The sequence below is a fragment of the Hyla sarda genome, chromosome 6, assembly GCF_029499605.1.
Source record: "Hyla sarda isolate aHylSar1 chromosome 6, aHylSar1.hap1, whole genome shotgun sequence".
NCBI classification, from domain to species: domain Eukaryota; kingdom Metazoa; phylum Chordata; class Amphibia; order Anura; family Hylidae; genus Hyla; species Hyla sarda.
In genome coordinates, this window is record NC_079194.1 from 272951331 (window position 1) to 272978937 (window position 27607).

The 27607-nt window shown below is 45.9% G+C and overlaps 1 protein-coding gene across 3 annotated transcripts in view; it reads right to left on the reverse strand.

The window, feature by feature from the left end:
* The window catches only part of SART1 (spliceosome associated factor 1, recruiter of U4/U6.U5 tri-snRNP), a 65517-nt gene that overhangs the window by 15104 nt on the left and 22806 nt on the right, over positions 1 to 27607 (reverse strand). For all 3 annotated transcript variants that reach the window (XM_056527337.1, XM_056527339.1, XM_056527338.1), the window contains exons 7-17: positions 27424 to 27498; positions 27238 to 27334; positions 27001 to 27146; positions 25473 to 25679; positions 25180 to 25298; positions 23888 to 24009; positions 15248 to 15366; positions 14400 to 14570; positions 11740 to 11850; positions 11533 to 11620; positions 9945 to 10035 (exon numbers count right to left, since the gene is read on the reverse strand). In XM_056527337.1, the coding sequence (XP_056383312.1) occupies positions 9945 to 10035; positions 11533 to 11620; positions 11740 to 11850; positions 14400 to 14570; positions 15248 to 15366; positions 23888 to 24009; positions 25180 to 25298; positions 25473 to 25679; positions 27001 to 27146; positions 27238 to 27334; positions 27424 to 27498 (1346 nt within the window). The remainder of the gene's footprint in view (positions 1 to 9944; positions 10036 to 11532; positions 11621 to 11739; positions 11851 to 14399; positions 14571 to 15247; positions 15367 to 23887; positions 24010 to 25179; positions 25299 to 25472; positions 25680 to 27000; positions 27147 to 27237; positions 27335 to 27423; positions 27499 to 27607) is intronic.

Below are 27607 nucleotides of genomic sequence, written 5' to 3' on the forward strand. Positions count from 1 at the left end.
ACTGCCTGGGGTGTGGAAGGGAGGATGCGGATTTTAGATACTATATGTGGGATAGTCAAGTAATATCTAATTACTGGGAGCAAGTTTTGAACATTCTTGAAGGTAAAATAGGAAAAAAAGATTCCTCGTACTATCGGGTCCTTTATATTAGGGGATATAGAAAATATCGGGAGGATTAAGGGGTTCTTATGTAGGACTTTGTTCTATGCAAGATTGGTAATCGTGTGTAACTGGATTAAACCTGATTGACCCTCTGCGGGAGAATGGCAAAGTGAAATTCAGAGTATTAACCCCTTAAGGTTTTTTCTGTTTTTGCACTTTCCTCTTTTCCTCCTTACCTTTAAAATATCATAACCCTTTCAATTTTGCACCTAAAACTCCATACGATGGCTTATTTTTTGTGCCACCAATTCTACTTTGTAATGATTTCAGTCATTTTACCCAAAAATCTACAGCGGAACTGAAAAAAAAATTATAATTGTGCAACAAAATTGAAGAAAAAATGCCATTTTGTAATATTTAGGGGCTTCCGTTTCTACACAGTACATTTTACGGAAAAATGACACCTTATCTTTATTCTGTAGGTTCATACGATTAAAATGATACCCTACTTATATAGGTTTGATTTTATCGTACTTCTGAAAAAAAATTATAACTACATGCAGGAAAATTTATATGTTTAAAATTGTCATCTTCTGACCCCTATAACTTTTTTATTTTTCTGCGTATGGGGCGGTATGAGGGCTCTTTTTTTGCGCGCGCCGTGATCTGAAGTTTTAGCAGTACCATTTTTTGTATTGATCGGACTTATTGATAATTTTTTCATGATATAAAAAGTAACCAAAAATACGCTATTTTGGACTTTGGAATTTAAATTTGCGCGTATGCCATTGACTGTGCGGTTTAATTAATTATACATTTTTATAATTCAGACATTTCCGCACGCGGCAATACCACATATAAAACATTTTATTTACACTTTTTTTAAATGGGAAAAGGGGGGTGATTCAAACTTATTAGGGAAGGGGTAAAATTATCTTTATTCACTTTTTTTTTGCAGTGTTATAACTCCCATAGGGGGCTATAACACTGCACACATTGATCTTTTACATTGATCAATGGTTTCTCATAGGAAACCATTGATCAATGATTCTGCCGCTTGACTGCCCATGCCTGGATCTCAGGCACTGAGCAGTCATTTGGCGATCGGACAACAGGAGGCAAGGTAAGGGACCCTCCTGCCGTCCTAGAGCTGTTCGGGATGCCGCGATTTCGCACGGTGATCCCAAACAGCACCCTGAGCTAACCAGCAAGGTTTTACTTTCACTTTAGATGCTGTGCTATTAGCCACGGGTGCCGGTCGTTGTTAGAGGCCGGGCTCGACCCGTTATGACGCTGTGGCCCCGCATTATAGAACGGGAGCGGATTAAGGACGTACAGGTATACCCTGAGTCCTTAAAGGGTTAAGAGAAAAGAGCAATTATGGGCGAAAGGGAAGAAAGGAAAAGATAGATGGAGGAAAGTATGGAAACACTGGCCTTGATAAATTTGACAACAAGGAGATTTTTTTTAACTCCCCGTAAAATCTCTCTTGTAGCCTTCATTAGGGGACACCTATACTGTTGGGGGGACACCTATACTGATGGGTATATGCTCTTGCCACTAGGAGGCGCTGACACTAGGAAAAAAAAAAGTCGACTCCTACCTGGCAGGATATACCTGCACATTGGAAGTTATGTAACCAGTTTTGTCACAAAGCAGTAGGAGAAGCCAACAATGACATATGTCTGAAGGACCCTGGAGAAGAATCACGGATAAAGAACCAGAAAAGATCATCCGGACAAAAAAAATGAAGATATGGGTGGCTACGAGAAAGATTTTACAAAAAAAAAATCTCCTTTTCTCGGTCGCTTCATTTGGGGGGGGGGGGGCACCTATACTGATAGGACGTACCAAAGCAGTCCCTTAGGGTGGGAATAACAACCACTAGAGAAAGGGAATCAGTCGAGAGACCAAACCCACTCGTCTGTAAGGTCTGCGGACGAGACCCCCGGCCAGAGACAACAGAAGCCCAGAAACTGGGCTCCCGGAAGATCCCCCGTCCATGGAGATTGACTAGGAAGCCAAAAGGAAGGGACCGTCCTTTGCATAGACTAAACCTACAGTCCATATAGAGACACAAGAAAAAGTCAACTAGGAAGCCAGAAAAATCAACCCCAAGGAACATAGAACCAGTCAGAGGGCTAGCCCAGCTGGTAAACAAAAATGGAAAAAGGACACAACAAGAAAACCCCATCCAGGGTCGACTGATTCAAGAGAACATGGCGGAAAGGTGCCAGGAAGAGCAGAGTACGCCTGAGCAGGAGAGCACAAAAGGTGGAGAACAGAAAACCACTGGAAAAAAGAAAGATGGAAACCAGCTCGAGAGAGGCCTGGAGCATAAGATCGATTACCTGAACATCTGGAGACCCAAAACCCCTGTCCCAGGGGCCCGCCGCCAGCACCCGGAAGGCGAAATCAGCTCGACCGATGTAATCCAGATGACCGGAACGCCCTCCATCTTGGGAGTACATGGACCCCGGAGGAGGAGACTGAAAGTAATAACCGCCAAAAAAGGAACAGAACGCCCTAAAAAGGAGCATCCTGGAACACCAGACAGATATGGGAACTGGAGGTTCCTGAGTCACCTGGAAGACTTACACGGAAGGAAAAACATCCAAAAAAAAAGAGAATAAGACCCTGAAAAGGAGTATAACGGAACCCAAAAGCGACTGACATGGGAATCGGAGGTTCCTGCATCTCCTGGAAGACTCAACCTGAAGGGTATGTAAACCCAACGGCCGAGAAACACTCAGTGTTGAGACAAGAAGTAGTGCGGTACAGAAAGACCGCCCTACCATGAGATCACGGGGAAGTTTGGGCAGGAGAGCTACAAATGCCCGAGACCTCTACCATCACTAAGGCCCAAAGAACCAGGATGGCGGACCATAAAAAAAGGCAGTCTAGGATAGTGTCCAAGACAAGGAGACTAACCGGAGTTTGACCCCAGTGGTCCTAGCAGACATGAGCACTCTGAAGCAACATATCGTCAGGACGGGAACAGAGGGAAAACAATGAAGGGACCCAGCAGGGACTCCCAGAATCTGGGCACAGGAAGGTCCCTCTAAAAGACTGTGGTGTCAGTGTAGCACAACAGACACTGACAAGGGAAGGATGAACACACCCTTCCAGAGTGATTGTGCCGAGGGAGGAGGAGAGGAATGGCAGGACCCAAACAACAGACTGTGGCAAGACTGGCTGTCGCTGAGCCATACATGATTGTGTTAACTCCTCCAACAGAGGAGAGCACCAAGGCTGCATGAGCAGCAGTAGATTAAAAAAAAAAAAAAAAAAAAAAAAAAAAAAAAAAAAAAACAGGAAGAGAACCAGGCTGCAATAGTGGGCAGTAAGCACACAAGCATAGACAGTGAAAAGCTCTTCTGAATGCACTTAGCAAAAAACAAGGGCCCAGCCAGATACCCCACCTATATAGTGGGAAGAGAGAGATGGCTCCATCTAGGCCAGTGGTTCTTAAAGGGTACCTCTCATCAAAAAAACGTTTGATATATTATAGATTTATGTATGCAGAATAACTTTACAATTGCATGTTATTAAAAAATATGCTTCTTTCTATTTAATTTTACACTTTGAAGAAATGACCACTAGGGGTCTCCCTACCAGCCCTGGCAGCAAGCATTTCAGACTCATGCTGGAGTCCTAAACATTACGAGATGCCAGTCTGCTTTGTTTACACAGCCTGTTTGGCTGTGAACAAAGCAGACTGGCAGCTCTGAGTGTTTAGGACTCCAGCATGAGTCAGAAATGCTTGCCGACAGGACTGATTGGGAAAAATACAATAGAAAGAAGCATATTTTTCATTCGCATGCTATTGGAAAGTTATTCAACATTCATTAATCTAAAATATATCAAAAGTTTATTTGATGAGAGGTACCCTTTAACCTTGTTGGAGGTACTGAACCCCACCAGTTTCATATGCGCATTCACCGAACCCTTCTTAATTGGAAAAATAAAATGATTTTTTCAAATTCAAAACATAGGAGGTATATATTTAGGTATATATTTATACATAGGTGCACAAAATGAACAAAACCATTAAGAACAAAGAACAATACCATGAAAACATGATTTTCACACAAAAACATAATGAATATTTACTGCAAATCGGTGAGACTTCTGCTGTTGTCTTTCAGAGACCAGTTCAGAAATGCATTAAACCAGAACGTATTCAGCTCCAAAACAATCAATCATGGGCTAGCCTCTTTTCCCCACCAAAAGTAATCAATAAACTGAAAAACTGGGGTATGACTTACAAGATATAAAATCACAATTTATTGGGTATATTACATTAAAACACATATAACCCCTACAGACAAACTGTACCAATATCCACCCTGCCGGGATATCATGATCCTGACTGTCTCCCTGATGAGCTGAGTGAAAGCTGCGTTGGAGACCAGGTTTTTTCGTTGTTTATATCTGATACTTTTCTAAAGGCATTCCTTTATGGCATAACAATTTGCACAAACAGCACTAGCACGTAAGCACTTTTCTCTGTACCATATCTGATCGGACCATTGCAGTACAGAGACAGGGTCCTGAGGCATGGCTTATTAGGACGAGTGCCCCAGCTACATGCCACACAGTGAAGGAAAAGTGTGAATAGGGACTTGATTGCACTACACGTTGAGGGATTGATAGGCAGTGTAGGCATAGCATATATCAGACTTCCCTCCAGGAATTAACCCATCATATCCCGTGCAATCTTGACCCTGGGAATCGTGCAATATTTAAAGGACTGACCCGAATAGGGGGCTCTTTCTTTGGTTCAATAGTCATTCTACATAACTGACGCAAATTTGTGCAATATTGGTGGTGGTGAATTATTTATGTTTGGTTTCTATTCTCTGATATTTATTCCCTTTGTGGTCACAGGGGAATATTGGTACAGTTTGTCTGTAGGGGTTATATGTGTTTTAATGAAATATATCCAATAAATTGTGATTTTATATCTTGTAAGTCATACCCCAGTTTTTCAGTTTATTCAGTTCAGAAATGCACGGCTTTACCTTGGCAAGTGCCACTCTGTCATTTTCACAACAATGGCAGTGTTCCCCCACATCAGGCAGGCAGTGTTCCCCCACATTATGTAGGCCAGTGGTCCTCAACCTACGGACCTCCAGATGTTGCAAAACTATAACTCCCAGCATGCTGGGAGTCGTAGTTTTGCAACATCTTGAGGTCCACAGGTTGAAGACCACTGATTAAGGCAGTGTTCACCTACAGACATACAGCCTCCGGCCATATACAGTGTATGGCTGGAGGCTGCATGCCTGTGTACTGTCCACTTCAGTGCTCCGACCACCGCTCCGGCTATAGCAGTAGGTCTCGGGACCGGTGGTCGGAGCACCGAAGATGACGTGCCGCTGGTCACTTACCAAGCTGGCCAGCACGCGTCTTCCTCCTTCTCTATCCTCTGGTCTGGTCTATCCTCTTAGTTTCCATGGGCGCACGCACGCACGGGACGTCAGTGACGACCCGGCGTGCGCTATGTCCCGGCGGCCCTGCGCTTTGAAACTTAACGCGGGGCCGCAGGGAGTTAATAGTGATGGGGGGAGAATTCCCCCGTCGCTACAGGACAGGCAAACACCATCTCTGCTTGGGGCCCCGGGCCAGCTCGGGGCCCCAAGCAACTGCTTGGTTTGCCTGTCCTGTTGCAACCTCCCCGCCGAGCCCCCGGGACTAACTCACCGAACCCCTGGGGTTCCAGCAAACCCAGGTTAAGAATCACTGATCTAAGCAGAAGATAGCACTCAGCGAAAAGCCCCTCTAGTGGAGGAGAAAACGGGGTAGGAGAGAGGAAACTCAGGTACTGACCATGCCATGCCCAGTACCCACTGTGGAAGGGGGATTGTCAAGTGCGGCAGACACCGTAGTAGCAGGGAAATGCAGCCCTACGGCAACGGAACAAAATACTGGGTGGACGTAGCCCCTAGGAACCCTGCGACAACATATATAGAGATGGAGGGATCGGGATCCTGGACACTGGTGCTGGGCAAAGAAACAAAGACATGGCTACGAATGCGAGTAAGAAGCACACGCACACAGCAACCAACAATGTTGAAGGAGAACACCCCATTGTGGTGAAACCCTGGACCAGATGGGTGCCAACAGAGCCATCCCAGTCATGTCTAAGGCAACAGAGCAGACACCTGAGCCACCCTGCATAGGAATCTAAGAAAGAAAACTGGAGGCATGGGGGGAACTGACTGTGTCGCCCCAACAGGCGCCATGCCAGAACAGGTTTTTTAGAACAAGATCACAGGAAGGCCCGAGGAACACCCCACCGACAGCTGGGAGGGTGGGCTTCACATGTGCAGAGGACCTAAGCATACATAGGGACAGACATGGTTACCACACGATAGTAGCGGGGTACCAAGGACATCCAAAAGTCGGGCAGTATGGAAGACAAACTCAGCACCCTATGGTGTGTCACAACCAAGCCCTTAGCAGACTAGAGTGGCACTCTGAGAAGGGGAACAGAGTGCTGCTGTTGCTGTGAAGTGCCTTGGAACATGCAGGAAAATGCCCACACCCCATCTCCTAATGGTGCCACACACACCAGGACTGCTGCAAGAGATGAAGGATGTGTGTGTGGCAGGAAACATGCAGACACAGTCTTGCTTATAGGTATAAAAGTCCAATAAGCCCACAGAAACACACTTCGTGGAACTTCACCGGACTGCAGTCACGGGAGCGATAGGTATGGGGGAGGTGACCTGGTGGATTAGAAAGCTATGCAGACAGTCTGGCTATCTGGCATAGGCACCATGGCCACACCGGGTCCCTCATTCAGAACCACACTCTAAAAATGGGTTACCAGCCTTAAACCGTGAGAGCGGCAGGCATGAAGAGAGGGACCTGGTAAGTAGAGAACCCCGTGAACTAGCATGTGGTGCATTGTATAGGGCCCATGGAGCAACATGGGGAGACCCACTCGGAACTGGGAAGTGTATGGTAGTTGACCCGACATAGCAGTAAACCACGCAGACATCAGTCCGGCTGACTGGTTGAGGATTTCTGAACGCACAGGAACACTCCTTAGAACCGGAGGGAACAGGAGTGTGGCCAATCTCATGGGCGACCCGGTGGTGTAGGAGACCATGCAGACTAATGGCTGGCAGGCTGACTGGCAGCAGTCCCTTGTGCCTGCAGGAACCCCCTGACAGATTCCTTACACCAACAGTGAGGTACGGGAAGCCACAGTAATGCACGCGGCAGCACAGAGATGGGAGAAAGACGACGGCGGAAACCGTAAAGACAAAAGTCTGGCGTAACGAGTGCCCCTCCAGGCGCTAGTGATAAGGGGATGCAGACAGATAGGCATTAACTGTGCCCCTTTGACGCATGTGGAAAGGCAGGGATTAAAATCCCTGTCACCCTGGGAGATTGGGGGAGGCTTAGGTGCCGTGGATTGTATCCCTGTCGCCCTGTAAAGGGTCCATAGGACATGCCAGATCACTCCACCGGACACCGCGCACTAGCAGTGAGGTTCCAGATCTTCAGCCACAGATACATCAGCCCTTGGAGAAGTGACAGGCGGCAGAGACAACCATGCAGACCACTGTGGCTTACTGGTATGGGTTCATAGAAGACAGCGGGTCACTCCAGCAGTCACCTCACACTAGAAGTGGGGTACCGTAAACCAGCCGCGGACGCGGCAGTTGTGAGATGAGTGACAGGCGAAACTACTTTCTGGCCTAATGAGAGCAGGTCCAATCCATATCCATGCAGGGACACTTCCACGGAGACCTTGCACTGAACGTGGGGATCTGGGCCAGTAGCAGCAGATGTGGCAGCCTGTGGAGGAGAGAATAATGTGTGCACACCAAGGACGCTGGCAGACATGACAGACATGTCATGGCAACCAGTGGTAGCGGAGAACCAGACCTGTCTAACCCTGGTATCTTCCAAGTGATCATGAAATCCCTGGCAATGACCTGCCACGGCAAGTCACATATGATCCATGACAGAGTGAGAACCCTGCCGAAAGTAGGCATGCCAGAGACATACCCAGTGTAATGTGCCATACAGGGTGATGGAGACAATAAAGGGGCCCCCGTATACAGTCCCAGAAAAAGAGCCCAGCGGATATCAAGCTGAAAAGAACAGAGTTCCCAGAAGTAACAAAGGTGCAATGGAAAATAAGGCACAATTTAATTATAGCCCACAAGAGGGCGCCAAACACCACTAAATGCACCAGCTGCAGAGATTCCCTTTCTTTTTTTTTTAAACACACACCCCAAAATGGCAGAAAGAAAGTGTGGTAGCAGGCGTATGTCCGCATTATCCCCGAAGGTAGAACGGGTAGGAAGCCCACGTGTCCCTCATGCAGGGACACTAAGGAATGCTCATGCAGCAGCCCTTAGAAGCACCTGCTAAGGTGCCGCACAGCTCAGAGGCTAGGGGATAAGAGCGGGCCGGACGGGAAGTACTCCCGCCAGGTTGTAGCTTAGGAAGGCAGACGGAGCAGCTCAGACCCCTACAATGGAGGGGCGGACCAAGACGCTGGTGGTGGGGCGGAGCTAGATGCGGCTGGAGGTGCAATCATATACGCAAGTGATCCACGGGGTGTGCGAACCTGGGGAGGAGGCGCTGCCTGGCCTCCTGGTCCACACGCTCTCAGATGGAGAATGAGGAGTTGAGCCACATGCCGCCATAGCCACCTGAAAAACAGAGAGGAGGCATTGCCTGCCTGGTCTCGTGCTGGCTCAGGGGAAGAAGTAGGGTGGCCATATGCCGCCATAACACTTAACTCCCACCGGCTGAGCCCCCAGCGCACTGCCGACCCCCCGCAGTAGGGGAAAACAGCTTGTGTAAAGGAGGAACAGCAAGGCTGTTCAGAGGTGAGCTGGAAAAGAACACCTGTGGAGGCAGCCGCTGCAAAAGGCCGGCAGCAGTCCTCCACAGGACCTAGTATGCAGACAAACAGCACTTCAATTAGACCCTGAGCAAGCCCTGCAGTAAAGGACAGAGTCCTGATTTAGAGAGGAGGAGGGGGGGGGGGGGGGTACATACTCACCTGCGGACGCCATCCTTTATACTCACCTCAGGCGTCTTCAACCAGCTTATGGCCACGCTGCATCATACCAGGCTAAGCTAGTGGGGCGAGCAAGGGTAGTGGGGGACCCAGACCCACGGTACAACCTTCAAGTGCTGGCCATGGGTGAGAAGGGTGAATACAGTACATACCTAAGTCTGTGCCCCTTCATCGCATATGGGGGAACAGTGAGCGTCATACTCCTGAACCCCCACCTGAAAAAGGGAAACTAAAGGGAAGAAAAACATTTGATCCTCTAATAAAAGGGGAAAAACATTGTAAGACTATTCTTCCCTCGTGTAAATTTTTTCTAAAATTGATTGATGTGTGATACTGTGATGTCTATATCTTAAATCAGCATTGTAGTAATTTTATGAAATTTCTAACAAACAAATTTATAAAAAAATAAATTAAAAAGGTCACCATCTGCTAAAGATTAGCAGTCAAACTCCACCACTAGCTATCCACTACCCTGTTGATAGGGGATAACTTTCTAATCGATTGATATACATATACACACACACAATCATTGAGAGCCTTTCCTGGATTTAATGACAGCCTTCTGGTGGACCAGGTTGCATCTTAATGTGAAAGGTTCCCTTTACCAGACGTGCTTGTGGGTCTATAAATGTCTGTATAGTTTTCCCTGCATTTACAGTGATGTGTTAAAAGGGAAGGGTAATATGGAGAAAAAGAGAGGAACACTGCCCAAATAGGAGAAGGGCGCATATTTGGCATCAACTCCTGTACAAGGGAAATTCTGTGCGGTGCTGAAAGTGTTACCTACATTTTGTCTTCTATGCAGTAAACAGCTGATGGAAGCTCCTTATTGGGAGCTTTAACACGAGCAACCTTTTGTACTACTGTTTCCAGTAAGCCTGTCAAGAAGAAAAAAATAAATCTGAATGAGCATAAAGTACATGAGAAGACACATTCTGCAAGAATCATTCAATAAACAAGCAAGTTTATGTTACCATAAGATTATAGGGGTAGGGGCTAGAATGTTAAAAAGTTAAATTTTGGTATCGTCTGATCAGATGACCATCACAGTCCTTTAGGTGCTTAAAGGGTTATTCCAGGCAAAAACATCTTATTCCCTATCCAAAGGATAGGAGATATGACGTCTGATCGCGGGAGGCCAGCCGTTGGGCCCCCCCTCCCCCATCACGCCCCCTTCCATAGACTGAATGGAGGGGGCGTGGCGTCATGTCTACAGTCCCAGAAACCCGGAGGTTTCCGAAACTGGAGACGCAGCCCCGCATAGAATACAGGAGCTGCATGGAGATCAAGGGTAATCCCTGCAGAGGGTGTCCCACGATCAGACATCTTATCTTCTATCCTTTGGATAGGGGATAAGATGTTCTTGCCCAGAATACCCCTTTAACCCCTTGAGGAGCGTTTTCCCGTTTTTTGCACTTTCGTTTTTTCCTCTTAACCTTTTAAAAATTATAACCCTTTCCCACCTAAAAATCCATATGATGGCTTATTCTCATTCTCCGCGCAGCAGCCAGCACAGGATGTGAGGTAAGCCCTCCGGCTACCTCAGAAGTGGATCCCGCTGGGGGGTTGTCGATCCACCCCACTGGACCACCGTGGATGGTCTAAATGTCCCTTTAGATGCCACTAAAGGGGTGATAGCAGGCCGCGGCAATCGCTGCATGTTGGCAATTAATGCCGGCTCCCAGGTACAGGAATCAGCTGGGGGCCGGCCGGTACGACGCGAGCTCGAGTCGGGAGCCCGTGCCAAACAACGGTTGCTATCTCAAAGACACCAACCGGTTAACTTCAAACTTTTGGCAGGCAGATTTTTATGTGTTTCACACAAAGGAAAGGCATCTTTTGGCCACTCTGCCATAAAGGCCAGATTAGTGGAGTGCTGCAGTGATGGTTGACCTATGGAAGATTCTCCCATCTGCACACAATTTTTTCGAGTTCAGCCAGCGTGCCCATTGGATTCTTGGTCACCACTCCTGCCAAGTCCCTAGGAAGAGTTTTTATTGAGGCTACTGTGCTCTAGGAAACTTTAAGTGCAACATTTTGTACCTATCTCCTGATCTAAGCCTCCACACAATCTTGTCTCTGAGCAGTTCTCTGCTTGGTTTTTACTCTGACATGCATTGTCAGCCCTTATATAGACAGGGTTATGACTTTCCAAATCACGTACAATCAACTAAATTTACGACTGGTAAACCAAAGGGTCTGAATGTCCATGTGAAATTTTAGTTTTTTCTCTAATAAATTTTGTAAACATTTACAATATTTAGTTTTAACTTTGTCATTTGGGGGTATAGAGTGCAAACATAAAATGTTGGGCAAAAAAGGATAGGATCCAATAACTTTCCAAATGCATTGTGCATATTTCCACATAATGATACCTTTGTTCTGACAGAGATGTAAAGCAGCAGCTAGGCCCCTGTTCACAATGGGTTCTTCATCCAAAATGGTGGTTGAAGATGCAGAAAACTAATACATAAAGAAATAAATTGGGTTATGCAAACAGTCATGTAGCTTTCAAAAATATACATCATACAGAATAGTGAAAAGACAATGGAAACCTGAGAACTGATAGTTCCCTTACTTACATCTTGTTGGTTTTTCTCCTCATCAAGATTCACCATACTCCAACCAATGTTCTCTTCGCCTTCAGAGTCTCCGTGTTCATTCTCAGACTCCTCTTTGTCCTTATCAAAATCCTAAGACAGACAATTGGAGTGTGAATAAACCTGCATGGTAACATTTTCTTGTAAAGAGTTTTACAAGGCATTTACTGCATAACAGTACTAGGCACCTATTGCTAAAATGTATCCTTGGTAGGAAACACTTGGGCCAATGCTTTGTTAAACACCATGCCCTTGAAGATAAGAAAGAGAGAGAGCGCGAGCGAAAGAGAGAGAGCGCGAGCGAGAGCGCGAGCAAAAGAGAGAGAGAGAGAGAGAGAGAGCGCGAGCAAAAGAGAGCGCGAGCGAAAGAGAGAGAGAGCGCGAGCGAAAGAGAGAGAGAGAGAGCGCGAGCGAAAGAGAGAGAGCGAAAGAGAGAGAGCGCGCGAGCGAAAGAGAGAGAGAGCGCGCGAGCGAAAGAGAGCGAGAGAGAGAGCGCGCGAGCGAAAGAGAGCGAGAGAGAGAGCGCGCGAGCGAAAGAGAGCGAGAGAGAGAGAGCGCGAGCGAAAGAGAGCGAGAGAGAGAGCGCGAGCGAAAGAGAGCGAGAGAGAGAGTGCGAGCGAAAGAGAGAGAGCGCGAGCGAAAGAGAGAGAGAGCGCGAGCGAAAGAGAGAGAGCGCGAGCGAAAGAGAGAGCGAGCGAGCGCGAAAGAGAGCGCAAGAGAGCGCAAGAGAGCGCAAGAGAAAGAAAGAAAGAGAAAGAAAGAGAAAGAAAGAGAAAGAAAGAAAGAAAGAAAGAGAAAGAAAGATTTAATAAATCATGTAATAAAAAAATATATATAAATGTAAATTATTCATACTCTGTGTCCCTCTGTCCATCTCCTGGACTCAGGACCGGAGTGGCTCCTTCTCCTCCATATGCACATTTTCTGAACCGGAGGTTAATATTCGGCACTATGCTGTGGGCTGCGCTGCATCTGTGATGAGACATCGGGTGGGTGTGGCCCAAATGCCCATTACGCCAGACTGCTGGATAAGTGCAGAGTAGAACAGGTGGCAAAAAGAAGGAGCACGCCAGCCCGTAACCATGAGTGGTGCACGGAGCACCCTGATTTGGTGAGATACTGCTAGAGGGGTTATTGGCTGGGATGACTGAACGATGATAAGGAGGTGGGGATGTTGATTGATTGAGGAGGAGACCGTATTGTGGGGAAGGGGGTAATGGCTGATGAGGAGTCCGTATTGTGGGGATGGGGGTAATGGCTGATGAGGAGTCTGTATTGTGGGGGGAGGGTGATGAGGAGGCACAGTATGCTGGGCGTTGGGGCACAGTATTTGGTAGGGTGATGAGAAGGTTGAGAAAGCACAGTATTGTGGGTCTTGGGGGGTATTATGTGGTGTTTAGTGCTATATTTTTAAAAACATAGGGGGCGACACCATTTTCTACCGCAATGGCTGACACCATCCCTAGCAATGGCTGTTCCAGTTATTCAAGAGGAGGTCTTTATCAGGATGTTCCCCTAGAGTACAGCTTTGACTGGGGCAGGCAAACCTTCATGAAAGCACAAGTAGCAATTGCCATGCCAAAAGAAAAGCCATAAACAGACAATGGCATAACTGGAGTTGGATGTGCTAGGGAAAATTGGCATGTAGACATCTATGATGTTCAAGGTGGTGAGGTCCTCCTGTTCTATGAAGGCAATCACTGTCCTCAGCAACTCCATTTGAAAGTGGACCAAAATTACAAATTAGGTCCAGGATGCAAAGGAAAGACAGTTTTCTTGGGGACCAAAAAGACATTTAAGTAAAATTGCCAATAACCTTTCCTTGTAAGGCTATGTTCACACTTTCCTCCGCAATTCAGCAGAAATTCTATTCAGCAAAGCTTACTGAAGCGAACTGCGGCGGAATTTCTATGTACTTTACGCACAGTTCTGACGAAATTCAAGCTCCATTGAGTTCAATGGGATTCTGCCTGCAATTTCACAAAATCCTCTGTGTGAATGAGAAAGCGGAATCCCATTAAATATAATAGGGTTTAAATTTTGGCGGAAATTCTGCTATGTAAACCTAGTATCAGAAATAGGGACTACTGCTTCCTTGAGGACGACAGAATCTAGGGCCTGAAAACAAGCAAAGCTCTGCATGGGCGACTATGTGGAAAATATGGAAGCAAGCTATTTTGATGCCTGAGGAGATCTTGCAGACACACACGTGAGATATGCAATTTGTTTTGCCTGCAGAATGAGGGCTGAAAGAGAGGGCCAGCTATTTTGGAATTGCAGAAAAAGGATGTAAGATACTGCCTTTCAAGAGATGAAGGGTCAGATCTGCCAATGCCTTCCGATGAGCACCATACAACATTGCCAAGTGGATCCATTTTAGTGACAGCGTTACTGAATACGATATTAAACACATTCCTAATGGATAAAACTCCTGCCGCAAAGGATGATTCGCCAAAGAATTCCATGAAATTATTCCTTTTGGTAGCTTTGACTAGGCAGGAGTACCCTTCAGGATGTCTTTAGGAAATGGGTACATCAATTATTGGCAGATGTAGCCAACAGATCTGCTTCATTTTTTTTTTAACTGGTGGATAATTTTTGTATATGATTCATATGGTGACACTGGTGAAGTTTGCTCATACCATTAAATCCTCTTGATCTTCCCTGTTCCCTGCTAAACCATAAGTTGGTATCTCCCCAAGAGTTCTGCAGAATTCAGACGTTGCATTAAAAACGATGGACCCTTTCTTATCGTCGTCGTCATCTTCATCTTGGCTTTTTTGAGTGTTAAGCTTTTTTACCATAGCAGCAATCTAAAAAGAGAAGACAGAAACAAATAGATAACAAAAAGGATCAGATGGGGTTTTACAACTTGAACCTATAGAATGCTTACAAGTGTCAAACTTTCTAAATATAACCCCCCCCACCAACCAGCTGAATGAAGATTCCCAATTATGATATCACTGTTTAACTATCCTTTACAATTCCAGCCCTCTCAAATACATGCGCCAGTGCCCCCTGACTCCCTTATGAAAGATCTCTTATATCCTGTTAGTGACATCCCAGATATCTGTTTGGAACTAAGTGGAAGTGTGTTGTTATTTCAAGTGCCACCAACATCCACTTGTCAGGGGTAGCAAGGCAGGGGAGCCTGCGATCTGCAACATGAGCAGAGCATTCACGTGCCAGCAGGCTCTCACGCCCTAGTGACGTAAGAGTGAAGAAACTACCATATTCATTACAGGGGCATGCATAGCGATGCATACTGAGGAGGCGAGAAGTACTGCGAGCTGTCTACCTGCCTCCATAGCGCTATAATAATAGGGGAATAAATGGCCAAATTTTCCCACTAGAAGCCAATTGAAGTAAGTGACCCCTTGTTTTAATGCTGTTCACCCACACTATAACCCAATATATTTGGTTTAGTGCAGGTGAACAGTGTTAGTTATCCTTTAATATCAAGATCGTTTCATTGTTCTCCTGTATTTACCTTTTCACTGCTATCCTTCTGCTGCTGAATTTGTTTCAGTCGTCTACTTTTTTCAAGCTGTTTGTGCAACTCAACTTCTAAGTCATCTTCCTCTAAAACACTTGGGGAACCTGGAGCCTCTTTTGTAAAACAAGCAATGAAAAAAGTAGGTTAGGAGAATAAAAAAAAAAAAACAATTGCTTCCCTATAAAATATAACAAACATCACTAGATTATACATAGTCTAGTCTACTAATTGCTACATCAGCTGTAATATATATATTTATATCCATTCAGCCACACACAGAAAAATATATGTATAGGAGTTTTCTGGGACTTACATATTGATGGCATTAATCATGTGGATTTTGCCCTATGTGGTTTAACCCCTTAATGACGTAGGACGTAAAAGTACGTCCTGGTACGGTTGTACTTAACGCACCAGACCAAGACGTACATTTACGTCCTATACATTACCACGAGCATCAGAGCGATGCTCTGGTCATGCGTGGCAGGTCACGGCAGCTGATAGCAGCCAGGGACCCACCGGTAATGGCAGACATCCGCAATCGCGCGGCTGTCCGCCATTAACCCCTCAGATGCCGTGATCAATACAGATCACAGCATCTGCATCGCTGCGGTCACTAAAATGGATGATCAGATCACCCGCAGCGCTATCGCAGAGATCCAATGATCTAGAACTGCAGACGGAGGTCCCCTCACCTGCCTCCGCTGCCTTCCATGGGTCTTCTGCTCTGGTCTGAGATCGAGCAGAAGATGACCGATAATACTGATCAGTGCTATTCCCTATGCATAGCACTGAACAGTAATAGAAATCAAATCATTGCTATAAAAGTGTAAAAATAAAAAGTAAAAAAAAAAATTTAAAAAATTAAAAATCCCCTATAAAAATGTAAATTGTCCCATTTTCCCTTTTCACCCCCAAAAATTATATATAAAAAAAAAAATTATAAAACATTTGGTATTGCCGCATGCGCAAATATCCAAACGATTAAAATATAATGTTAATGATACTGTACGGTGAACATTAAATAAAATAAAATTGCTGCTTTTTTTAGAAAACATTTTATTCCCCCAAAAAATTGATAAATGTATCAATAAAAAGTAAAAGATCACGGCACAAAAAAATGAACCCTCATACTGCCGCTTATATGGAAAAATGAAAAAAGTTATAGGTCTTCAAAATAGAGGGATTTTAAACGTACTAATTTGGTTAAAGAGTTTGTGATTTTTTTTAAAGCGCAACAGTCATAGAAAAAGTATATGTTATCATGGGTATCATTTTAATAATATTGACCCAAAGAATAAAGAACACGTCATTTTTACTGTACATTGTACGGCGTGAAAACGAAACCTTCCAAAATTTGCCAAATTGTAGTTTTCTTTTTAATTTCCCCACACAAATACAATTATTTTGGTTGCGCCATACATTTTATGGTAAAGTGAGTGATGGCATTACAACGGACAACTGGTCGCGCAAAAAACAAGCCCTCATACTTGTCTGTGATGAGTCCTTGAGCCCTTAATGACCACGGACGTAAATGTACGTCCTGGTTTGGCGGGACTTTGCGCACCAGGACACACATTTACGTCCTGTGTACGACCGCGAGCATCAGAACGGTGCTTGCGTCATACACGGCAGGCAGACCAGAGCAGAAGATCACCGATAATACTGATCGGTGCTATGTCCTATGCATAGCACTGAACAGTATTAGCAATCAAATGATTGCTATAGCTAGTCCCCTATGGGGACATAAAAAGTGTAAAATAAGTTGAAAAATTTAAAAAAATAAAAAAATAAGTGAAAAATCACCCTCACCAATAAAAATTTAAATTGTCTGTTTTTCCCATTTTACCATCAAAAAGCATCATTTTTTAAAAAAAATAAACATATTTGGCATCCCCGCATGCGTAAATGTTCGATCAAAATATAATGTTAATGATCCCGTACGGTGAATGGCGTAAACGTAAAAAATAAAAGTCCAAAAATGCTGCATTTTTGGTCACATTTTATTCAAAAGTTTTATATATGCAAATGTGGTATCGATAAAAAGTACAGATGAAGGCGCAAAAAATGAGCCCTCATACCGCCCTATATAGGGAAAAATGAAAAAGTTATAGGTGGTCAAAATAGGGCGATTTTAGATTACTGATTTTGTCCAAAAAAAAGTTTTTATATTTTTTGGACCGCTTAAAAAAATCTAAAAAGTACCTAGCCATGGGTATCATTTCAATCGTATTGAACCACAGAATAAAGAACACGTCATTTTTACTGTAAAGTGTATAGCGTGAAAACAAAACCTCCCAAAACTTGCCAAATTGCGGTTTTCTTAAAAATTTTCCCACAAATAATATTTGTTTGGTTGCGCCGTACATTTTATGGTAAAATGATAGGTTTCATTACAAAGTACAATTGGTCATGCAAAAAACAAGCCCTTATATGGGTCTATAGATGGAAATATAAAGGCTTATGGATTTTAGAAGGCGAGGAGGAAAAAACGAAAACGCAAAAATAAAATTAGCCTGGTCCTTAAGGTTAAAATGGGCTTGGCCCTTAAAGGGTTACTCGACCCCTAGACATCTTATCCTCTATCCAAAGGATAGGGGATAAGGTGTCTGATCGCGGGGGTCCCGCCGCTGGGGACCCCCGCAATATAGCATGCGGCACCCACCCGTTTTTGCTCCGGAAGCGGTGGAGGGTCTGGGTCCCGACCACCGGAACGGAAGTCCGTGACATCCGTAACAGAAAAGTTAAACAGATCTATTTAAAAATCTTTCAGTATTTATTAGCTGCTGTATGCTCCACAGGAAGGTCTTTTATTTTTGAATTTATTTTCTGCCTGACCACAGTGCTCTCTGCTGACACCTCTGTCCATGTCCAGAAAAGGATAGGTTTGCTATAGGGAAGTATAAAGCAGCTGATAAGTACTGGTAGGATTAAGATTTTTTATTCAAAGTAATTTACAAATCCAGTTGATTTGAAAAAACAAAACAAAAAAAGTAGATTTTTTATACTTACAGTAAAATCTCTCTCTCGAAGGAACCATTGGTGGACACAGACCTTGGGCATATGCTGCTGTCTCTAGGAGGCTTGACACTATGGTAACCAAAAAGTCTGCTCCTCCCAGCAGGATATACCCGCCTCCAGGCCACTGAGCTAATCAGTGTTAGTTCCAAAGCAATAGGAGGAGACCGACCGGTCAAATGAAAAAAAACCATGAACTGTCCGAGAACAAGAAGAAAAATTAACTGAACACTCCCTCGGACAGATAACCGAATAGGAACCCCAGAAAAGGGCGGGAGCTGTGTCCCCCAATGGATCCTTCGAGAAAGAGATTTTACTGTAAGTATAAAAAAAATTCTCCTTTTCTCTATCGGCTCCATTGGGGGACACAGACCTTGGAAAGTACCAAAGCCGTCCCTTGGGTGGGCAGAGAAAAAAAGGTCAGGCCGTCGGCTGTACCACCGCCGCCTGCAACACTTTACGCCCCAGACTAGCATCAGCCGATGCAAAAGTATGAACCTGGTAGAATCTCGAAAAAGTGTGAAAAGACGACCAGGTGGCCGCTTTACAGATCTGTGAGGCCGAGGCCTTGTTTCGGAGAGCCCAGAATGCCCCCACAGAACAGATGGAATGAGCCAAAACCCTGAAGGGTGGGGTCTTCCCCTTGCAGAGGTAAACTTCTGAAATAGAAAATCGGATCCACCAAGAAATGGTGGCCTTGGAAGCAGGCTGTCCCTTTCGACGACCTTCCGTAAGGACGAAAAAAAAGAATCGCACTGACAAAAGGTGGTGACAGAAAGATAAGTCCGAACAGCCTGTGCCACATCCAATTTGTGGAGTATGCGCTCCCTGGGATGAGAAGGAGCGCGACAAAAGGACGGAAGGACTATTTCCTCGTTGAAATGAAAAGCCAAAACGACCTTAGGTAAGAAGGATGGATCTGGACAGAAAACCTTGCCCTGATGAATTATCAGGAGAGGAGAACGGCAGGAGAGAGCTGCCAGTTCAGATACTCTCCCAATGGAAGTAATGGCTATAAGAAAAGCCACCTTCCAGGATAGGACGCGAAGGGGAACCTCCCTAAGAGGCTCAAAAGGTGAGTCTTGGAGAGCGCCTAGATCAAAGTTCAAATCCCAAGGGGGAGAAGGGGCCCGGTAAGGAGGGACAGCGTGTGCCACGCCCTGAAGGAAGGTCCGGTCATACGAATTGGAAGCAAGAGGACGCTGAAAGAGAATGGAAAGGGCCGAAACCTGATCCTTAAGGAAGCTGAGAGCAAGCCCCTGAGTTTCGCACCAACGAAAGTAAGACCGCCATGTACGGTGATACATTTTCGCAGAGGAGGGCTTGAGAGCCCTGAGCATGGTGCGAATTACCTGGGAAGAGAAACAGTGGGCCCTTAGAACCGCAGTCCCAACCGCCACACCGTTAAATGCAGCGACTGTAAATTGGGGTGGCAAAGGGAACCCTGTAACAGAAGGTCTGGACGAAGTGGAAGACTGAACGTCATCCAGAAGCCAGACCAAGTCGGCGTACCATGCCCTTCAGGGCCAGTCTGGAGCCACCAGAATGGCAGGGACACTTTCCGGCTTGTGCTTCCTCAGAACCCTGGGAAGGAGGGGGAGGGAACAGATAAGGCATGACAAAGCCAGACCACAGAATTACTAGGGCATCCACGGCTAGAGCCAGGGGGTCCCTTGACTGACACAAACATCCGAATTTTCCGGTTGTGTCGAGACACGAAGAGATCCACATCTGGGGTCCCCCAGAGGTCGCAGTTGTGTGTGAACACCTCCGGAAGAAGAGACCACTCTCCGGGGTCGACTGAGGACTGACTGAGAAAATCCGCTTCCCAGTTGAGCACTCCCGGAATGTGAATCGCCGAAATGGCCGGAACTTCGTGTTCTGGCCAGAGGAGGATCTTTTGTCACCTCGGACATGGCTGCCGAGCTGCGAGTGCCGCCCTGCCGATTGATGTACGCCACGACTGTGGTGTTGTCCGACTGGACATGGACAGGGTGGCCCTGAAGCAGGGACAGACAGAGAGAGCGAGCTGAAGAGGCCGCTAATGAAACTGGGCAAAGGGTACAGCCTCCATGGCTGCCACCATTCGACCCAGGAATTCCATGCAAATACGGATGGAGACCGGGGAAGGTATCCGGATGGAGCGGACGCCCGAAAAGAGGGCCGGACGTTTTTCTGGCGGGAGGCGAATCCGAGCAGAGGCAGAGTCGAACTGAAGCCCCAAGAAGACCAGAGACTGGGTGGGGGAGAGAACAGACTTGTCTCTGTTGACCATCCACCCAAAGCGACATAAGGTCTGAAGAGTGAGGCTCACATTCTCCAGAGCCTGGGCTCTGGTGGAGGCCTTGATGAAGAGGTCGTCCAAGTAAGGAATCACTGAGACACCCCTCGACCGTAGTAGGGCTATGACAGGTGCCAAGACCGCTGATGGCCGGGAAATATAGGAACATGGAGGTAGGCATCCTTGATGTCCACCGAGGAAGAAACTCCCCTTGATCCATTGACGCCACCACTGAGAGGAGAGATTCCATTCGGAAATGGCGGATTAGAAGGTGTTGATTGAGACGCTTGAGATCCAAGATGGGCCGCACAGAACCACCCTTCTTGGGAACCATGAAAAGGTTGGAATAGAAACCCTGAAAGCGCTCCCTGGAAGAGACCAGGACAATGACTCCCTGGATGAGAAGGGACTGAAGCCCCCCCCCCCCCCCCCCAAAATTCCCTCGCTAGCGAAGGGGACCGGGGGGCCCGAAACAGAAAAAGAAAAATCAATCCTCCGGAAGAGAAGCAAATTCGATCCGGTATCCGTTGGACACCTCTTCCCTGACCCAGGAGTCTTGAATGTGCGCCGCCCAGACGTCTCGGAAAAATAAAAGACGACCCCCCACCCGAGAAAAATTTGCGGGTAGGGGCGTCCTTCATGCGGAAGTGGGTTTGAGGGTGCCAGACTTGGCTGCAAAACGGCCGGAACGATTTTCCGATTTCCAAGAGGGGCGCGCCCGGAAGGAGGGAACCTTTTTGTCCCGCGAGGGCGCCTGCCCCGACCCATTATTGGAACCAGAAGTCCGAAACCAAACCGGACCGAAAAGAAGAAGACTTCCTACGGGAAGTAGTGTGAGCCCTATTCTGGAAGTAATAAGGAACTCTTGCCGCCCGTCGCCTCAGAGATTATCTCATCAAGGCGCTTGCCAAAAAGTCAGGAGCCGGCAAATGGAAGCTTGGTAAGAGACACGCATCTGCGTCCCATGCCTTAAGCCACATGGAGCGACGGAGGGCCACTAGGTTACCAGTGGCAGAGGCAGCACAGCGGGTTGACTGCATGGAAGCAGAACACAGAAAGTCTCCAGCCTTGGAGCACTGGAGCGCTAGGTCAGATAGTTCCTCTGGGGGAGATCCAGAAAGAACACCTTGACGGAGTTAGGAGGACCAAACTGAGTGCGCGCCTTCAACACCCAGGCAGAAGCAATGGCGGGAAACAGGGAGGAACCCGCTGCTTCGAATGCAAACTTAGGCAAGGTCTCTACCCGATCCTTGAAGGCAGCCGCATCCGCCAGCGTCGTAGCCTTAGAGAGGCGGGAGACTGGCGGGTCCACAGAAGGAGGGGAAGTCCAGTTTAAGATGAAGTCCTTGGCGAAAGGATACCACGCCTGAACCTTCTTTGCTTCCTGAAACCTCTTGTCAGGATGCCTCCAGGCGGATTCCAGCATCCAACATCTTGGGTGCTGGACGGGCACGATGAAAGGATACTTCTGGAACTATGTCCGAAGATCCTGGGTCCTCTAGATGGAAGGTGTCTCTTATGGCCAAAACCAATGAGTTCACCGTGACAGCAATATCCGATTGGTCCTCTGAATCAGATGCCGAATCAGAGACTTCATCCGCAATTTCAACAGGAGAATGGGAGCGTGTTGAGGTGGCCCTGGATGAGGGAGAGGCTGACCTGGTACGCGGGTCTGGGGAGCCAGAGCGGCGACCATGAGAGCGTCCTCTGGAAGAGAGACGCCTGCAACCTGCTGGAGCAGGGGAGAGATTCCTCAGAGAGGAGGAGCATCCATGCCTGCCAGAAAACTCAGGGAAGAGAAAAGAAGAAAGGCGCTCCCTGTGGAGTAAAGCCAGCATGAGGGCGGGGAAAAGGGAAGAAAAAATTTCTGTGCTCACCCTGCTAAGTTGTGTAGTGGCATACACAACAATGCTGATCACATGTGATTTGAGGATCACAATCCTGTAGTCTGCAGCCTTCCTGAAAGATGTGGAATAAATACAGGATGACCCTGAAGAAACACCCAGATGACGCTTACGAGCGCGGTTAGCATAGGGGGAAGGGGAACGGGTCCGGTGGAGGGAGGACCTTTCCAAGGCTGTCACCATAGAGCGGGAGACCTGAGTCAAGTCAGAGATAGACTGGGAGAGGGAGGAAACCCAGGCTGGAGGGACGGCCGAACCCACAGGGTCTGGAGGGACATCCTGAACAGAAACTACCAGGGGGTCTGGGGGAGCAGTGGTGCAGGCAGAGCAAGATGGTTCAGCAGAACCAGACATTTTAGAGTTAAAAGCCTTACAAGTGTAATAAGTAAAAAGAACACGGTCTCACCCAAGTCTGCGTCCCTAACCAGGCAGCTGGTGGGGGAGGGGGGCCGGGCTAGAATAAGGGCACACTGATTGGTTGAGAAACTCCTCTCTCTGCGCGGTCAAAGCGCTTATAGGAGAGAGTTTTCGCGCCGGAGAACAGTGCAAGGCGGTGGGCGGAGCTAAACCGCACGTACTGTGAAGCCCCTGTAATGGCGCACGCTCCCGGCCCCGAGCGCACATGCGAATCGCATATGTGAAGGTCGGGAGCAGGGAGAGGGCGGAGATAACCCGCCGGCAGTTTCCCGGATGACGGCGGCCAGCGCACACACGCGGCCACCGAAGGAAAGTGAAGTAAAAACGCTGCTGCGGGGAGCTCCATATAGAGAATAAGGAGGGAACAATACCCTCCAGGCAGACCCCAAAAACTGGCATAAGAGTGGGTCACAAGTCAGGGTTCTCCAGAGGTTGCAAGGGCTCATCCAGGACCTGTAGAGAGGGAGACCTACTCACCTTGTCTGAAGAACTTACCTCATGGAGTCTTCAGTCAGCTTTGTCACCTGCAGCAAGCCAAGCTCATAACGAGGCGAAAAGGGAGGTAGGGGGACCCGGACCCGTGAGGTACAACCCCAAGCGCTGACCGTTGGCGAGAAGGGGTTAACAGTACATCCAAGATGCCTGCCACCTCTCGCAATGGGGAAACAGTGAACCGCAGTTCCTGAGTCCCCACCTGAAAACCGAAAGAAAAGGGAATAAAAAAGGACCTAACATTCCCTAATAGAGAAAAATTGTTTTCCACCATAGTACCCCTTTAATTCTTAGCCCTGTTACCCATTTATTGAGTATCATAAGCACTAGAATCCAAAAAGTGGCTTTTGGGGACTTTAAAACTATTTGCAACATTTAATAGCAATTCTTTATAGCCAATAGAGCAAAGTGACGGGTTATCGCACAACTTTTTCAATGCCAGTATAAACCGGAATGTTTCATTATCAAGAAATAAAAATCAGTGTCATAAGATATCACATAATCCTTAAGCAGTTGTCTAACCTTCGTCACTAATGTCCATGCTCTCTACACGAACATCATCTGACTGAGGAATGGCGGCTTTTAACTCCACTTCCCGCTCCTCATCATCTGAACCCGCTCGCTTCCTGCCACGTCCACGAGTTCTAAAATAAAAACAGAAAATATTAAAGCCTTTATAATTTTCCAGTTTACTCAGATAATTTAAAACAGGCAGGCGTGACGTCACGAGGGGCGGAGCCGTGACGTAACTATGCTCCGGCCCCTGTATTGCCCGTCATTACGTGCAGAGCGAACTTGCTCTGTACTGTAATGATAGCGCTGTGCCGCAGCGGGGATCCCATGGCTCCCCAGCAGTGGCACCGCGGCAATCTGACATCTTATCCCCTATCCTTTGGATAAGGGATAAGATGTCTAGGGGCGGAGTACCCCTTTAAGGGTGCCAATAATTTTGTCCATCCCATTTTTGTAGTTTGGTGTGACATTATGTCCAATTTGCTTTTTTGCAATCCTTTTCTGTGAGAAATACTTAATTTTCTAGAAAAATTTCAGGGGTGCCAACATTTACAGCCATGACATATTTATTTAAATATGTGTTTTATTTATATTTGTGTTTTTTTTATTTTTTTTGTGGGGGGTTTCTCTGTGGATCTAAGTCACACTCCCTTTTACAATGAGGCATAATTTACAACATGAGCCTGGTTTTTATATATATATACACACACATATATATACATATATATATATATATATATATATATATATATATATATATATATATATACATATACATATATATACATATACATATATATACATATATATACATATATATATACACATATATACACACACACACATATATACACACACACATATATACACACACACACATATATACACACACACACACACACACACACATATACATACACACACATATATATATAATATATAATATATATATAAATATATATATTATATATATACATACACATACATACACATACATATACATATACACACACACACACAGGTAAATAAACCAGGCTCATGTTGTAAATTATGCCTCATTGTAGAAGGGAGTGTGACCTAGATCCACAGAGAAACCCCCCACCCAAAAAAAACAAACAAAAAAATAATAAATATTAAAAAAAAATAAAAATAAAATAAAAACAACACTTTTGAAACAAGTATACCAGATTTTAATACAGCCTTAACCACTGTATGGTGTGTTTTTAAGACTAAGTTTACATTGTATTTCTTTGTTAATATTTACATCCTTTGCTTTAAAGAATAGAAGATTGACTCCCTACCTGGAACCAAAGTCACTCCTGCGGGTATCAGGTTTTATTAGCAAAAGGTCATCAGTCACAACAGATTTCTCTTTCTTACGGATCTTTTTCACACGTCGCTTTGTTTTTTTGAAGGTTACCTTTCATTAAAAAAGGAATGAGCATTTACAGAGCATTCTCAGCTACTTGTTTTGATTATACATTGATATTAAAATAGTATTAATGAAACAAATGTACCAACTAACTGCTCATGTAGCAAACAGCTAAAACTATGCACAGCAAATCCCAATTTGAACCCAGTTTCTCAATCTTACCATTTCGTCAGGGGTATAGTACTCAGATGCAATTTTCAGTGCGGGAATCTCTAAGGATTGTGCCTGATTGTGTAGGCTTTGGCGAATATTCTGAAGTTCTTTTTCCCAGGATCCATCAGCTGTACCACCACTTTCCAAGCGGAAGGATTTTTTCTTTTCCCCTTCTATCTCTTCGTCATACTTAGAAAGTACAGACTTGTGTCTAAACTAAATAAAAGACACATATACATTCCATCAAAAGTGACTGATAGCTTGCTGTATATTAACAAAATTGTGGGCACAGATTACAATGCCATAGGCCATCACTAAGTGTAAATAGGTAAACAGAGTACACAAACTGATGAAACAGAGGAGAGTATATCACAAGCATAACTGGAATAACTACACTGCATGTCCAATCAGATGTATTAATTGGAAATCACAGCCAGTTATTCTGGTAAATAAAACGGTATAGACACAATCTCGAACATGGCAAATGTACGAAAAACTGGCAGACTGGATTGCCCTCCATCCCCCGGAGTACCCGGACCCGTAGAAGGAGCCTGAAAGTAAAAAATAGCCTGGAGGCTCCACACCTGTAGGGGGAGCATCCCCAATATCTGCAAAATGCTTTGGGAGACATAACGCTATGTCGAGACAAGAAGGGCAGCACAGAAAGACCACCTGCAAATGGGATTGCGGAGAAGTCCAGAAGGACCACTACACATGCCCGAGACCGCAACCATCATTAAGACCCGAAGAAGCAGGAGGGCCGACCTAGAAAAGAAGGCACGCCACGGCAGTCTAGGAAAGTGCCCAGTACAAGGAGACTAACCGATCTCAGACCCTAGAGTGCTCCGAAGCAAATCCCATCAGGGAGGGAACAGAGGGGGATGCAAATGGAAACCAGCTGGGGCTCCAAGGATCTGGGCACAGGAAGGTTACTCCAAAAGACCGTTGGGCCAGTGTAGCACAACTGACACCATCAAAGGGAAGGAGGAACACACCCTTCCAGGGAGAGTGCGCCAAAGGAGGAGGAGAGCAATGGCAGGACCCAAACAACAGATGGTGACTAGAACGGCTGTCGCTGAGCCAAACAAATGCATAAACCCCTCTTACAGAGGAGAGTGCCTCTGCTGCATGAACAGCAGAGACAACCAACAAAACAGGAGGGGAGCCAGGCTGCAATCGTGGGCAGTAAGCCCACAATCATAGCCGGCAAAAAGCTCTTCCGATTGTACGCAGAAAAAAAAAAAAAAACAGGTCTGGAGATCACCAGACCTGTGTCTTGCCTCCTACTGACACTAGCTAAAGCTGATAATCTCACTTCCAGTGGGCGGTTATATCCTGCCAGGGAGGAGTCAACTTTTTTTCCTAGTGTCAGCGCCTCCTAGAGGCAAGAGCATATATCCCATCAGTATCTGTGCCCCCCCCAATGAAGAGCGCCCGAGATATGACTGTTCAAGAAAATCATTAATCTTTCGTTCATATGGAATCATCTTTTGAAAGAAAGGGGTGGCAGTGAAATGTCAAAGGGCTTCACACTTACCACAACCATGTCATCGACAGACTCTTCTTCCTCATACGGTTTGTAATCAGGTCTCTTCTTCCTAAGCTCGACATTTTTGGCTGCTTTTTCTTTATCTATCATATTTACATTAACCAAGACATCGGACTCATCCTCATCGAGAACGCCTGCATTAATAGAGCACAATGAAACAAATAAAAATTACACTGTACAGAGTCCCATAAGACTTCATAAAATGTTTACCATCAATCTCATTACCTTTATCTTTAAGGGTCAGTATTACAGCCTGTCCTTCAGCAAAAGATTCTAGATTGTGCTCTACAGTCAGACCTTGTAAATCATGGGAGGAGTAAGTCTATAAAAAGTAAAAATCCTCATCAGATTATCAAATGAATACAAGAAAAAAAAATTAAGTTGTTCTAGTAGGGAGAAAGCACGGCTAACCTTCTTTTGTCCAAATTCCTCCTCTACAAGATTGGACACTCCAAATTCTTCATCCATTTCTGCCAACAGTTTTGCCTGTGAGGATAAACTAACAAGTAAACCTCCAAAAATATTAAAACACAAAAAAGTTATTCTGACTACAGACACATAAAATATGACGAAGCATGTGCAAATGTGCAGTGGG